The 15,753-nt window shown below is 37.8% G+C and overlaps 2 protein-coding genes and 1 long non-coding RNA gene across 3 annotated transcripts in view; 1 reads left to right on the top strand and 2 right to left on the bottom strand.

Annotated features, from left to right (window-relative positions):
• Positions 1–38: 38 nt before the first annotated feature.
• blnk (B cell linker) lies at positions 39–3,797 on the bottom strand. The gene is made up of 11 exons (XM_077730100.1): positions 3,718–3,797; positions 3,442–3,507; positions 3,286–3,332; positions 3,186–3,214; positions 2,971–3,088; positions 2,672–2,775; positions 2,492–2,564; positions 1,248–1,297; positions 1,084–1,167; positions 858–1,013; positions 39–332 (listed from the first exon to the last, which is right to left on the bottom strand). Exons 1-11 carry the CDS (start codon positions 3,762–3,764, stop codon positions 168–170), a joined length of 939 nt encoding a protein of 312 aa, XP_077586226.1. The 5' UTR covers positions 3,765–3,797; the 3' UTR covers positions 39–167.
• dntt (deoxynucleotidyltransferase, terminal) overlaps positions 867–15,753 on the top strand; it is a 31,454-nt gene continuing 16,567 nt past the window's right edge. Inside the window, exons 1-8 of the mRNA XM_077729708.1 lie at positions 867–1,035; positions 4,264–4,388; positions 8,940–9,114; positions 9,734–9,844; positions 11,373–11,543; positions 12,669–12,740; positions 12,962–13,085; positions 13,828–13,960. Of these exons, the coding sequence (XP_077585834.1) occupies positions 4,381–4,388; positions 8,940–9,114; positions 9,734–9,844; positions 11,373–11,543; positions 12,669–12,740; positions 12,962–13,085; positions 13,828–13,960 (794 nt within the window). The 5' untranslated portion in view covers positions 867–1,035; positions 4,264–4,380. The remainder of the gene's footprint in view (positions 1,036–4,263; positions 4,389–8,939; positions 9,115–9,733; positions 9,845–11,372; positions 11,544–12,668; positions 12,741–12,961; positions 13,086–13,827; positions 13,961–15,753) is intronic.
• On the bottom strand, positions 1,768–2,170 carry LOC144205371 (uncharacterized). Its single transcript, XR_013328065.1, has 3 exons — positions 2,137–2,170; positions 1,881–1,947; positions 1,768–1,793 (listed from the first exon to the last, which is right to left on the bottom strand). It is a non-coding gene; the product is annotated as an uncharacterized LOC144205371 (long non-coding RNA).

The following is a 15,753-nucleotide window of genomic DNA, read 5'->3' as shown; positions in this document are numbered from 1 at the left end:
TAATGAAAATTACAATTCGTAAGGGGAAAAACAATTCTGCTTCCGATAGAGTTACAGTCTCAGGGTTATCGCAAATTTCAATACATTTCAAAGCATCCGAATAAATCACGCTCAAATCTTCCGAATCTGCCACTTTGTAACCATCTGAGCTGCAGACCCCTTGTGTATTATAAAATAGGTAAGAATGCATCAGGGCTCTGGTGATGTCCAGCTGTGGTTGTTTCTTTCAGAGGGCGCAGCATGACAGCATCCTTGCTGTTACTTTTGCTGTCTATCAGTACTAGTGGTTTCTTCTGATGTTTTTCGATGATGTGAGAGATACTGTGGAAATACTAACAACATAAATAAGGAAGGGGAGGGAGACCCAGGCATCCAGTATTAGAACATATTTTTAAGTATTACTTGGTGTTTTAGGTTTACTTGTATAAATTGTTTCCATTTTCCAAATGTAAGTTGAGCACATGCATTACATTTTTTTTTTAACTGTTGTCTAAAAATAGGAAAAACTACCTCAACTTCACATACACTTTTTCCTCAATAGATATGCAATTTAACTGAAGCTTCCTCAATTTAGGGTGACAAGTGTGTTACATCCTTAAGTGATTGCCAACCAATTACAGGGCTCATAAATCTCAAGTATATTTGTCTTGCTTCGGTAAAAGTGCCTGCGACTTATCTTAGCTACACTTCAAGAAGTTTTAGTTTTAAGTTGTGTTTTAAAAGCTAAAAGATTTTTATGAAACCAATTGGACCTGAAAATATTTATTGGAAGAAATAATCTTAATCAAATTTCACTATCTGCTCTACCATATTTGCCAGTGCTTTTCAAATGAATGACAAAAAAAAAGCAAGTATACCACTTCTGTTTTCTTCTCACTCCCCAGGGCAAACTGCTGTCTTGTGTGTATAAACCGGATTGGGATGTTGTACACCTTGCCCTTACAGTACACCACCAACGTGTATGGCTGATTTGTGTTTTGTCCAGAACTCTTCCTCACAATGAAGGCCCCATCCTGAAGTCAAAACCAACAGAAGGTCAGTGTAATGTCAATGACTACTTTGTGGAAGTTGACACAGACATACTTCTTTTGCATGAAACAACAGCTGGTAAGCAGTATTGCGGTCACATTCCCCAGCAAACCATGACTCTCCATAGATGTCTGCATCCTAAAGTATAGGGGTAATTAAGCAGTGAATGGCATGGATTGCTTTAAATTGCTATTCATTTTGGTCTTTGCGAGGAAAACCTTGATTTTGTTGATAGTCCCATTTTCACCAGACTGACTTTCAGTTTGTTCTGGTACACATAGACAATTTACAAAGTACCGGTAAATGTAATGTTTCTGATGTGGTTGTTTTCTTGTATGTTGACAAAATGTTACTTACTGAGGGAAGAAACACTTGGAGGTGGTATCCTGCAGAAGTGTCCAGACAAATAGTAAATCATATTTTGAATATTTTTCCCTGGTCTCTACATTTGCCTTACATTGGGTGCTGCATGTCCAGAGTAGGGAACTTTGGAGAATGTGGTCTGCAATCTTTGGAATTTATTGGGAGTGTCCAGCCTGTAAAAATAATTATGAAATTACACAATGGGCCTGCTTATGCCCTGTAAAATCTCTTCTTTATTGAGTCAAAACTAGTCAGATAAAATAGAAAATATTTACACTGAAAATCTCTCTGCTTGGCAAATTGTACCTGTAATAAGAATCACTGTATGATTTTGGAAAGGGACACAAAAATGTTGTGTAACAAACCTCTGACCTACCTGACTCCAAGGAGGTTTGGGCAAACTGAAAAAAACAAAAAAACAAATCAAGTCATCCAAAATTATCATGAAATGTGAAAAACACAATATAGGTAGTATTTCAGTGACTTACCTTCTGTGAATAGGTTTGGGTGGGTAAAATAGAGATGCTTCTGGTGCTTCAGTGCCATGAGACAATACTACAAAAATAAATTCATATGATCTTTCAATGACAAGTCTTCTAGTTTAATGTCAGTGTACTTCTGCTGTTACACTTGGCATCAACTAGGTGGCACTACATGCTAAATTACTCTACTGTACTTCATGTGGGGCCCACAACGCTGTAATTATAGATGCTGTAAGAAGCATTTTCTCTCTTTAGTATTCACCTTTGTCAGGATCCAACACAGTACATCTTGAGTCACTTTCATCCTGGTGGTCCTAGATGGACAAATGGCAGTACTTATCCATGACATTACAAAATTAGTATTGTCACTCAGACTTAAAAGTAAACACCCACCTCTTTGCCCAGCACATCATAAAACACTGAAAAAAAGCACATTTGTGATTCAGTTTGATTGTAAAGATGGAAACATAAATAATTTAACAACTTTGTTGTTTAACCCAATTGTGCAGTTTGGACCAATATTTGATTAGGCCAAACATTCTTGGCATTCTTGAGTTTTTTTTATGTCTACATTTTTCATATCTCCCTTTTTCTTGTTAATTTGAAGTACATCTTACCCGAAGGGGGATTCCCAGCAGGTTCAACATAGTTGTTATCCTCATTACTATCATCTGGATTGATGTAGTCTTCCTGTAGAACATTAGCAAGAGAAAACTTGAACATAAATGGCTGTGCACACACTTGATGGATAGCTGGAAATTTAAAAAAATATCTCTATGTTGGAGTCTTCATCTTACATCACTATTGTCCATATGACTGGGCTGTGGGGGGAATCGCTGTGGTTCTTTGCATCGTTTGACAGCCTTTCTGTATCCCTTGTTTGGCCAGTTACTGCAACTGTCTGCAAAGAAGCCAGATTTTAGCATTTGCAAAATGCCCTCTTCTGACCCACTAACTCAGGTGCTTGTTTGACAATGTTTCTAATTTACAAACTTGTTTGTACAACTTGTTTCAACATAAATGATTGGGCGACCTTTTTTAATACAAGTGAAATTTGACAAGCAAAATTCACATGAGTGAACATGACAACACTGACCAACATAGGCCTCTATAGGGAAGGATGAAGAAGATGTTCTGGCAATGACACTGTGGCTGGGAGGTGGCTCATAGTTTATATCGTGCCCTTGCAGTGGATTGTCGTATATATCATTATCCTGGGAACAGCGGGCATTAAATTAATTGCTATTTTAGAGACAATTGTGGAGTGATGGCAGTACTTTTACTGTATTGAGAAAAAAAAGTTTAATTTACATATTCTGGTTCTGCACTCCAAACTTGCTCTGAAATCACCAGACAAATATTATATTTTGAGGAGAGAAATATCCACTCATGAAGTTTTTACAGTTTTTACCTTTGTAGTCCCTAACAGGTACTTCAGGAACTGGTTTGGTTTTCAGTCTAACAAAGATAGACAATATAAGAATTGGATCAATTAATAATTTTAGCTTCATTATCATTCATTTAAATAACACTGAAAGCAGCAAAAGTATACAAATGGTTATCATACCTTTTTAGTTTAATTAGGAAGCTGTTGTCATTTTTCTGTATGTCCTGAGTGATCTTTTGTAGCTGTCTGGAAAAAAAAAGAAACTCTCTTGATCAGTGCAAATGAGAACAAGGTCAACATTAGGAGTTCTATTTTTTACCCTTTTTTGGAATGGCAATATGAACATATTTGGCAATAAGTTTGAGATAATAGCTATAACACATTCCAATAATTTCAAAACAGAAGTTATGTCTTCATTCATATAGTGACAACAACCACAAAAATCATAGAACTCACCGAATCTTGGCTGTGGCAGAAGCGGTGATTTTACTGATAATTTCCATACCTCAGCAAAGGCTTTATCTCTTCTGTGCAGTAGGTATGTGTAAGTCACACTACGGGTTGGATTTTATTTTGGCTGGCTCAAACAAAAAAAAAAAAAGAAATAAAGAATCACTTCTCTTTTCCACTCTAAAACAGATGCACAAGCACAACCACAATTTACAAATAACCTCTTTCCTCAACAGGTGCGTTGGTTATATTGTCTTATGATGTGTCTATAAAAATTATGTTTGGAATTCACATTGCAGCCCAATAAATACAATACAATAATTTTGAAAGTATTTTGAAATGATCAACCACTCGCAATGTCATACAATTGACAAAAGCAATAAACTTAAATGTTACTTTTTTGCTTTTTGTTTATTGAAGAATCCGTCAGGGTGAATAATATGTAATGATTTGCAAACACTACAGAGAAACTACCATTGCAATTTGACAAATTATTTTCAATGGCTTGGTATGATAAACATTGAAACTTTTTTTATTTGTTTCAATTTTAAGGTGGTGGAAAAAAGTGACAACTGATAAAACAATGGCCAATGGTACTCACAGCTGCTAGCCTGAACGGTTCATAACGCCATCTAACAACTCCTCAGTTCAAACAACATAAGATGCCCAATGATCTGGTAAGATGATTTGGTATGTGAGCCTATTTATATACTGTGGATGGCAGTATTTCACCACACGATTTTGTGATTGCCATCTGCCTCTATTATTTGTCCCTAATCTAACATTTGGAGGTGATACTGGGCTCCACTTTAAGGCATCTCTTGGGCACACATTTGCTTTGACTAAGTGGCTCTTCTGTGTGATAACCACAAGGGGATGAGAGCTGCATTCCAAGGGAGGATGCCCATTGACACTGTATAGGCAGGACATTTTTGTTAAGGGGCAGCCCAGAGGGTTAGTGGTTGTTTGTCTCCTTGTGCCCTGCAATTGGCTAGCCACCAATTCAGGGTGTCCTCCGCCTCACTCTCGAAGTCAACTGGGATGAGCTCCAGAACCCCCCGCAACCCTAGTGAGGATAAAGCTGTTCTGTAAATGAGATGCACTGAGATCTTTGTTAAGTGTGGGGCTTGTTTAAATTGACAAATGATTTATGATCAAGTTTAGAAAAATAAGCAAATCATAAGGAGAAAAAATATGACTTTGTCACATGGTGATAAAACACACAGCTCTTCATTCCGATCACTTTAATGTTGCATCGCTCCATTCATCTATTAATGTTAATCACTGTCAGCGTTACAGATGTATATGGCGAAATCAGATAACTTTGGGTGAGGGCAAACCAAGACTAAACAAGTCTAGTACAGGCATTCACACTAACCATCGAGCCACAGGATTATTAAACTATGTTATTATTAACCTGTCCTGAGGCATAATTTTGGGTTGAACTTTATTACAGTTGGGTAGCCAGGCAATCTAAAGAAAAAAATAATTACCATAAAATATGCAGCAATTCTAACTAAATTATGTATTCTATTCTTCATAATTTATTGTTCCAGGTCATTCTTTGCTCCAACACTTTCTCTTTGACTGTAAAATTCAGTATGAACAACAAAGAATAACAACTATTTTAATTTTATGGACTACAGGTACTAATTTAATGGAGAGCTATTTCATGAAAAAACAGTGGTATTCCTTATAGAACATCTATTTACATTTATCTAGTATGCCTAATGAAGATTTTCAAAGCACCAACATGGCCTAGAGATAAAAGACAGCATCCAAAATAAACACAAAGTAAACACTTTAAAACAAATTCTTGTGGTTTATCAAGAGTAAATCAGAGCAATTTTGTCATATGAGAGACTTTCCCTAGTTTAAAGGAAATGAACATTGACCCCACACATATTCCTTGTGCCTCTACAGTGGGGAAAATGGTGTCTGTATAAATCAGACTTAGCCTTCTGACACGACTAAAATATCAAATAATTCACCCCAGCGGATACTTATACACCGTCCCGATGATGAATTATTTATAGGAGTGTCTGTGCTTGTTCAAATGAGACACAACTTCTCTGCAAGCTTCTATCTTTCCTTTGTATCACCAAGTGCAATCCTTGTGTAAAGTGACTTTTAAATCTTAATAACTCACTAGCTATTATAATAGCATTGAATTTCATTTGTGAAGTTCTTCTAAGTGCATGACTTCTCGCTTTATATGACAGGAGTGTATGAATGGAACAAAATCCAATGATTTGACGGTGAATAAAAGAGTTTCAGCAAAACCTTCACATACTGCTCTTTCCTAGAGGGCATGTTGGGTGACGTGCATGGTGATAGGCCAAAATTGTATTCCCTACTGTATTATGAGCAATAAATATGCTGTGAAGCGATAATAAAAAGGCTGATTTTCAGTGGAAATGGGTCAAGTTGCCAGCACTCTCGGCATACTTATCACTCACCTTGCTCATAAATAAGGCCACTTGGCTCTGGTCCCACCCCCCACACTGCTCTCTGGATGGCAAGTTCATTTCAGTCACAGCAGGGATACCTGGGTTGAAGTGAGTGTGCCTGTAGAAGTGCAGTAATAGACTGACCTGTCACATCTTGCAGCTCCAAGGTTCAGATAAAGCATAGAGGAGTGCACAGTAGGAGGCCATATTTCATTATTAGTCTCCCACATCCTCAACTAATGCAGCAATTTATGGCTTTTTTGAACGGTTTGTTTTTCCTTTATATTCCCCCTCAGAAAAGGGCATTCCACTGAGTTGTCTAAAGTTGGAAGCAAGATTCTATTTATTTAAGTAAATGCACCACCTAGTTCTAGTGACTAGATTCAACATTTATTTTCATTCTTTAAGAAAGCATGACTTTAAGGTCAGTGAAGAGTGTTCTTGTTTAATTGCTTTTTTTTTCTCCTGGAGACTCCTTTTTTTCCTCAAAATTGCTATTATGTCTGAATAATTGTCTGTCTAAACTCTATATGCCCTGAGACTGACAGGCCAGCACTCTTATGTATACCCATTTTTATTGTCTCATTTGGTGTAAAATGATCACTTTCCTCTTCAAATATTTTGTCATGCACCAATTGTAAAACACTGCTACTGAACACTTTTCGCTCAGCCACCACGTGGTCTACTTTGCACCTGTGTGTGCAAAAGTTGTTGATGAATCTCCAGAGAGACTCTCTTTTTTTAGATAGTAAACTAATTAAAGTGGTGGAGCAGATGGCACAGACTTGGTTTGGACATAATGTGTGAGCAAGTGGCAAAAATGAACTGGACATGGCAGAACAGCTGTGTGAGGTGACCAGTATACAAGCAACTCTCAGGGCAGGAGCTTCACACTCATTCTAAGAGAATTGTTTTCAACGAAACTTTTAAGTTTTATTATTGGGTATAACTCAGTCAACAGTGTCCTTTAAAACCGCATTTATGGTGCACTGTTTTTGGCAAACAAGACTATGCCTAATTCTATAGGGAATAAAACACCCCACCCAAATATGCAGGTGTTTCTATGGTAAAGACCAAAACTACAACTTCCACACCTGTTGCCAGAAGTTTTCTAGTCTATCAGTAACTGACAAAAACAGCCACATAAGAGGAATGTGTAGTAGAACAAAAGCAGAAGAAACATTTTTCTCATTCCAGAAAAGATGTTCAATTCTGCCATTGTGCCTTGGGTTAAGAAGCGGTCAAAACCAACGTGCGCCAGTGTACCCGCTCATGTGGTGAAATTTAAGGAGGTGAGACTGTACTTAGTAGAGAGGAAAATGGGCTCCAGCAGGAGAAGCTTTCTGACTCAACTGGCCAGGACAAAAGGCTTTATTGTGGATGACATCCTCAGGTTGGGAAAGAAAACATGCTTTTTGTTTGTTAATCTGTTTGGTTTTTGATATGTTGTTATCCATTCATTCATTTCCTGAACCGCTTATCCAGACAATGGTCGCAGGGGTTGCTGGAACCTATCCCAGCTGACATTTGGCAGCCAATTTGCAGGGCACACTGCAATGGACAACCATTCACGCTCACAACCAGACCTTGGGGCAATTCAGAGGGTTCAAACAGTCTACCGTGCATGTTTTTGGAATGTGGGAGGATATGGAGTACCCGGAGAAAACCCACATAAGCTTGAGGACAAAGATATGTTGGTAAAATACATCCTAACACAACACGGAGAGATTCTTTCAATTCACAAACGTCACTGTCAAGTTGAAAGGGGAATTTTTCTGTGGTTTCGGTTTCAGGCAATTGTAAATGTAACCTCTGGACTGCCTATGAATGTGAAAGGAATGATTGTACGAGTTGAGCGCTCTTTTTTTTTTTTTTTTTTTTAGAACTCGAAACTGGCCAGAAATGTATATGTATGATGGAAACAAAGCTACTTGGTAAATTGCCAAATAGCTGAAGTTATTCATGTAGGACGTTCATAGGAATTGACTCAGTTTAGAAGCAAATGAAAATTAATATATTTTATTCCCGTAGTGACTTTGCACTGGTGCCTGTTACCCTCGATATCTCATCTTAGTTTTATGTCTACTTCAACCACAAAATTATTGTTATATTGGTTTCAACTGCAAATAGTGCCCACTGTTAATGAATTGTCCTCATGAGTGTTGTATAACCGTAAATGTGTGTGTTTTTGAATGTGTGTGCCTGCAAGCCGCAAGACAGCTTGGCCATGGCAGCATTCCCAGAAACACAGCTTGAGCGCTACTTCGGTTACACTCTGCTTGATACAATGGTTTGAAAGCAACGGCAGGAAATAGAGTGAGCCTGCATCAAACGGACGTTAATTCCATAAGCTGACAAAACTCATAACAACTGCAGTTTGATGCCAACTGCACAAACCTTTAAGTTTTAGACCCCACCCACAGACACACACACACACAAACACAGAGTAAAGGCCAGAGTCAGCTCAAAGAATGGAGCAGAAGGGAATTTACCTGGGAGACTTTTCAATATTAAAGCTATGTGACTTTTATGCGTCCTTGTTTTCAGGTTCACATTCACTATGATTCTGACAAATACAACCAAACATTGGGCTTGCTGTCTTCTTCATGACACATTTTGGCAATTATAATTTGGTCTGGCATTGGCTACCAATATTTACTAGCAAGTCAATATTGTCAAAACAAAATGTGAGCATAGGGTAGCAAAGTCCGGTCTTCGAGAGCCTAGCTTAGTGGAAACTTTTAATAAAGTGCTCAATTACTTCTTCTTCATTTACAGTGATGATATCACTCATGTGGTCTCTGAAGACAGTGGGTCATCATCTCTTTGGGCGTGGCTCAAAGGTTGTGGCTTGGAGAATCTTTCCAAGATTCAAGTGCTGCACATCAGCTGGTTTACTGACAGCATGAGAGAGGGAAAGCCTGCTACTATTGAGACCCGTCATCTTATTCAGGTTTGCTCAGAAATCAAACAGACTTAGAAAATAAAACAAACCACAGCGTTTTATTTAGTCAACATAGTGTAGTTCTTTTTTCTTAATTCTTTTGCTTTTGCAGCACATGGTATTTTTTCCAATGCCTCACTATCTCATAAAACAACAATAGATTGGACGTAAACAACATATACATATATATATTTTTATGTCTGATTACCTGTATTTTTTTATCATGACCTTTACATATATATTCACAAATGTTGAACCATTGCTTTTCAGTATGAAAAGGGCAATTTAGAGGAAGCGAATTAGATGACTGCAAGCATATTGTAATGACAAGGGTTCAGCGCTGTAATGGATTTGGATGTCACCAGTCTGTGAGATGAATGACATTAGCTTGTTGCTCCAGAGACAGACAGTGATAAAATAACTTATCTAAGGCAAACAGTTACATTTCCATGTTGTTCAGCTCGGTGCTTGGCTTTGCTTTTCGGAGGTACATATCCTCTGACGTCTAAACATTCAAACACACAGTAGCAAGGAGTCAAGTGATTGACATAAAAACATACGGAGCACAATGCAACTAATACCATGCATATGTATTACATTTTGACTTCCTTTATATTCTTGTACCAAGGACACATCACCTACATTGCAAGAAGAGTCAGCATCTGTCCCTGTGTCTGTGATTTCCCAGTATGCCTGCCAGAGACGGACAAGTACAGATAACAAAAACAAGATTTTTACAGTAAGAAACCCTCTCGTCACTTCCCTCCAGTATTTTGCCCCTCAAAAACTGCATATTTTTTCTAACACTTGATTGGAGGAGTTGACAAGTAAATCCCACCTAGATACTTTGTGACCACTGCCATCAGAATCTACAATAGTCAACGACCGTCCTCAGTAGGAACCGGAACCTTATGACAATGACATTCACACTCACACACATGTAATGCCAACAATGCCAAGTTCCTACTCACATCTCAAATTGAGGTGGACTTCTGTTTAGGCTTCTCCTTTTCCCCCCTCTTCATTAACTCTGTAATCAAATCCATAATGAAATCATTAACCTCATGTACAACCAATGCAACTTCTCATGGGAAATGTTACATACTCAGGTGAATTCGCATTGAAATAGCCTGTCAAACTGAAATGCAAATCAGAGTAGTTTCCTAGGACCTTTTGACAGCACATGTGAAAGACACAATGTCACCATAGCATATCCTTAGTCTCTCTGGTGATGAATTTAGTCATCACATTTCTAAGTAAAAACACTGCGTAACAGCCAGATGTGGGCTCATTCTCTGGTTTGTAACCTCAGGGAGAGGATAGTTATGGTTTCTCATTAATAAAAACCTGAAATGAAGGTATCACAACCTATCAAAGCTGTAACGCAGCACCGACTCATCCAAACAAACTAGTGGTAACATATCCAGGACATGCTCTCGCCTTCTTCCCTATCAGCTCAGCCTGCTTTAGAGAGACAGCTTTGAGGGTGTGTTTACAAGTGGATGAGTTGCTCCATCTCCATGCAATGCACTAAGCGGGTCAGTGCATCCCCAGGTGAAATAGTGTCCTGTTTACTGACCCGAGGCTCTATGTCTGCACGAGATAGCAAGTGGTGCAGAGTCCTAAAATGAGCGCTTGGGTTAAAACACAAATAAGGACTCTTATTTAGTCTTGTCTTGGTCTAGTCAAATCCCAGAGCATTCAATCCAAGCCTTATTTGAAAATTGGAAATGGTTAAGTGGTTTATCAGACATACTTGAGGTGATATCTGTTACAAGTAGATAGCACTATGTAAGACAAATATGAAATACTAAAACAAACATTAAAAAATGTCAATTGTAAATGTCTCCTTAAGAGCACACTTGCCAGTTTTCATAAAACAGTTATGAACAATTTAATTTTCATTAGCCTCCAATGTAATAAATCATTAAAAACGTCAAGTATTGCTCACAGTGCTGCTTGTGAAGAGCATGGCATACTCTTCTTTAAGAATATTAAATGTGGCATTTTAGGGGGCAACAACTTCCCCTGACGGGATGTAGTGCGTTCTTACATTTTTAAATGCCTTCAAATGATGTAGTCATTTAAAGTATAATTACCAAAAAGAAGCGTCATGTTCTCTTACCAACAATTCACCAGTTTTGTACTGGATATTTGAAAAGCTGTTGATAATGCACCGATTACCATTATGTATTGTTCATTTCTTGTGTCCTGAATTTACCTCCCTTTTCCATTCCTTCCCCTGCCCTGATCCCCTCTGCCTGCAGGATGCTTTTGAAATACTGGCAGAGAACTACGAATTCAATGAGCTGCAGAGTTCATGCCTTGCCTTTAGGAGAGCTGCGTCTGTCTTGAAAAGTCTACCGTGGACTGTGCAGTGTATAGGGGCCACTCAGGGCTTGCCCTGCCTCAGGGAGCACACCAAGGCAGTTATAGAGGTGTTATCTTTTTAAATCTTCTGATTTAATTCGAGGACAGAGACCACATTTAATTTTCTTTAGGATCTGTTTAAAGTTGTGGTCAGAGGAATAGTACAGTCTGGTCAGCCCGTTCACTTGCAATGTTTTTTCCATTACATTTACTACATGTCTTTAAAACTAAATACACCTTGTTTTTAAAAGACAAAACTCCAAACATGAACATACCTTGTAGAGATGGCGGGCTTTTGTACGTTTTGGTGTTTGTGCTACAAGTAAATGTCAAGATTTGACAATTTTGGGGTTGAAAAAAAGAAAATCTCTTGCTTCTTTTGCTTGACTAGAAACTCTGAAGTTGACAGGCAAACTATTTTGACTATGATCTGCATTAGAGGCCTTGTCGGAGAATGCGATGTTATTGGACCCATCAATGTCGCATACAGTGCTTCTCTTGATATAGGTTTCAAAATCTGTCGCATCTGTCAGCTTGCAAGCGAGATCACTAAAGAAAATAACATGAATGTCGCAGAAAAAAACAAATTAGACTGGCAACGAATGACCTCATGTTAGTATTGTCTCTGTGGCATTCAGATGCTCATCCACTGCCACCATTTTCTTTTCTCTCTTAGAATATGGATCATAGATCAAAACAAGAAAATGACATGACAGATGAAATAAAGCGAAACCAGGCAGAGTAAAAACAAAACAGCTTGAAAGGTTTTTGAACATTTTGAACATGACGCTCGGACAGTACTGACTGAAGATAAAAACCTACTGATTTGAAGGTCTGGCAGCAATAAGGCAGAGTTTGTGTATGTGTGTGTGCATATGTGGGTGCTCTTCTACTGTAGTCTCATTGTAGATTTCAGGTTTACTTACAAATCGCTTTGTCAGGCCATTACTTACTTCACAACACTAAATTAATATTATGTTTAACAGAAATATGAAAGTTAGAATTTCAGGTTTTAATATCAACAAGAGGTGATGGTGATTTGTCCTATATCAAATACAAAAATTAAAAAGGTTTGGGTGTCTACTAGTGATAAATACATTTAAAAATCACAGCAGAACAATGAATGAATGAATGTATATCACGGTCAATGGCGGTAAAAGAGTTAAATAAAACATGTCAAACTTGTTTTTCAGGAAATCCTGCAATGTGACCGTTCATTTGAAGTTGAAAAAATACTCTCAAGTGAGCGGTATCAAACCTTAAAGGTCAGTGAATGAAAAACAAGTCAATCTCTACTCTAACAACAGCCTGCCATTGCTTTCTTAAAGTGCTTTCAATCTCTTTTAGAAATGATTTGCATTTTTTTTGTTGGTCTTTTTAAAGGCCACCCATCCATACAACATTTCAAATCTGCACTAGCTAGCCCCTTCTCAAAAGAACTCATGTCTTAACATCTTAATAAAGGCCTTTCCTCATTTCCTGACAGCTGTTCACAAGTGTATTTGGGGTTGGACTGAAGACAGCAGAGAAATGGTACCGCAGGGGGCTGCGCTCATTTAGTGAGATTCTGTCAGAGCCCAGCATTGAGCTCAATCGGATGCAGAAAAGTGGTATGTCAACATCTCATTTTTTTCTGCTTTTTCATTTCACTGATTAGAGAATTCAAAACCCACCTATAGTTGAGTCTTGAAAGAAAGTGATTTAGAAATTAAAGCCAGTGAACAACTACTGTGTCAGTAATTACAAGCTCAACTACGATGAAAAGCATTGCTTGAATACATTGCTTCACATTAGGATCCTATTTTTCTCCATACACAATACCTACTTTATACAAATAAACCAGTAGCATTTTTATACATAGTGATCAATGAGTAAAACCTTGTTATTATGGAGAATTCTATTCCCAAACTTCCTTTCAATGGTTCTTTCGCTGCTCAAAATGCAGCTGGCTGCATGACGAAGTCTGTTGCACTAAGTAGTACTTCAAAGCATTTGATTATAAAGCTCATGTCTTAATTTAAAAAAGAAGTTTTACATTAGAAGAAGTGGAACGGTGGCTTATTTGATCAGACATATTGATAATTTTGTCAGAAGTAGGTAGTTTATGTCCCAAGATGTTAATGTTTTTTCAAGCAAACACTTGACAAAAAATAAAATAAAACAAATAGTCGAGATAGAGCAAACCAAAATGACATCAGTTCATCATTTACTGACATGCACCAGCAGTCGCCTTCCAGCACAACATATCAAATTGTATCTCTCTTGTAATTCACAACCACTCTCTACTTCCCCAACTGGCTGTGATTGATGGCTGGCTCCAAGACTAATAACTACATGGTCTTTCCCCTGCAGGTTTTCTGCATTATGGAGACATCTCAAGGGTTGTCACTAAAGCAGAAGCTCTAGCCCTGGGGAACATTATTGACGAAGCTGTCCATTTGATCACATCGGACGCCGTAATTACACTGACAGGTGGCTTCCGCAGGTAAAAAGCATGTCTGCTCCTCTCCTTGTCGATGTGGTGTTTGCAACATTACTATTTTTAGCTGATGTAATCCCAATGACCTAATCGGTATTTAACTTCTAATTTACCTAATTGTTTTTTTAGAAACATTTAACATATTAAATCAAGCTTCAAACCATTAATGACATTTTACTCACAAGTGGATTTGCATTGATGTCCATCCTAATTACTCCCCAACACTCAGGTCAAAGGTCATATTAGTTTGATATACAGTCAGTTAGTATCTTTTTTTTGGTCACTAGTGTAGACTTTGGCAAAGAAGTGCTCTGAGTGCAGTTATTTTGCACCTTGCTAGAGCTTCTTGCCTGAGTAAGTTGGGAGCTTTCTGGTCTCTGTGTTGTGAAAATCCAGTTATATCTGGTTGTGTGAGTGAGTGCACACATGCATGTGCGCGTATTCAATATTTCAGAAGTAGCAGTATGGGCGCAGTAAGGAAGGGCACTTAAGTCAACATGGGTGACTGAACCCCCACTTTATTGTAAGTCTCAAATAGTTCTTGGCCGACCAGTGTTCAGCCTTACGACTTGTTTTCTTCTTTTTATCGAAATATATTTTCCCTATTTGATTCAATTTCACAATGCTTAGCAGATTTTAGCTCTCCATAGAAATGGATTAGTTTGTAAAAATCTAATATGGTTGTAGAGCCAGCATGTGTAATGTTACGTTATTAATGCTTTTGTTTACTGCTTGTAGTGAATTATTGATTTCCTCATATTGTAGTACCATTGCTTTGTAGCACCCAACTGGAGGGTGATAAAAATAACCCAACAGTATTCGGCTTCTATGTTATTCTCCTTGAAAATAACTTTGTGATCTCAAGTTACTGGTCAACTATGATAAAGGTTTATTGCTGTAATGCTTGGAAATGTTATACTTCTCTTGACATGAGAGAAACATTAGTGAGGGTAGCCTCCCAATACAGCATAGTAAGTTCTAACTTCAAAGAGCTGAGTGGCAGCTTGAATGATGTCTGATTATGTAAATAACTGCTCCTCAAGGGAAAATGTGGTAAAAGTGGTGAGGAAAAAAAGATTAGAGCATCACGGCTAGTTAACATCAAGATGATGAGGAGCAACAGTACACGATTTATTGGAGAGGAATCTGCTGAAACGCATAACAGGCCCAATGAGGGAGCTTTTTTTTATGACTTCAAACTCAGCAGGATGGAGCACATTTAAAATTCTTCTTATATGTGGTCCAGGGTCTAGTAAAGTCCCTCGAATCTATTTGGATTCATGTAGAGCTATATAGAAGAACAATGACTTGCAGATTTTAAGTAAATAAGTGATTATTTGACCTTCATATTGCTGAAGAGAAGGTACATATTTCTTTTTCCCCCCTTTTTTTAAATTAATTAATACTGTAGGTAATTAGTCAAAATGGATTTGACGCCAATCGTTCTCAATGGCAGACAATGAATTAGTAGTGGATCTTTGTTTGAGTCCATCACACTGACATATCTTACGAGCTCAAATAATTGCACTGAGCACCACTAATCACCCACTAATTCTCTTCTTTGTAACATTCTTGAAAAAGCACTTCTTAAAGCTTTGACAGATGTAATTAGCTATAATTTCACTATTGCTTGAAGTCTTTTATTAACCTAATTACTTACCAAGAATAGCCTTTATTAAAATCTCTTAAAATAAACATGCTCTAATTACTTACTCATTGAAATGTGAGTCAGACCCCAAATTTACAAAAAGTAACTGTCACTGGAGAAAGTCAAATTGTCACCCATTTCACACCAAAGT

The sequence above is a fragment of the Stigmatopora nigra genome, chromosome 12, assembly GCF_051989575.1.
Source record: "Stigmatopora nigra isolate UIUO_SnigA chromosome 12, RoL_Snig_1.1, whole genome shotgun sequence".
NCBI lineage: Eukaryota > Metazoa > Chordata > Actinopteri > Syngnathiformes > Syngnathidae > Stigmatopora > Stigmatopora nigra.
The sequence above is the reverse complement of the archived record's forward strand: the minus strand, read 5'-3'. Positions and strand labels throughout refer to the sequence as shown.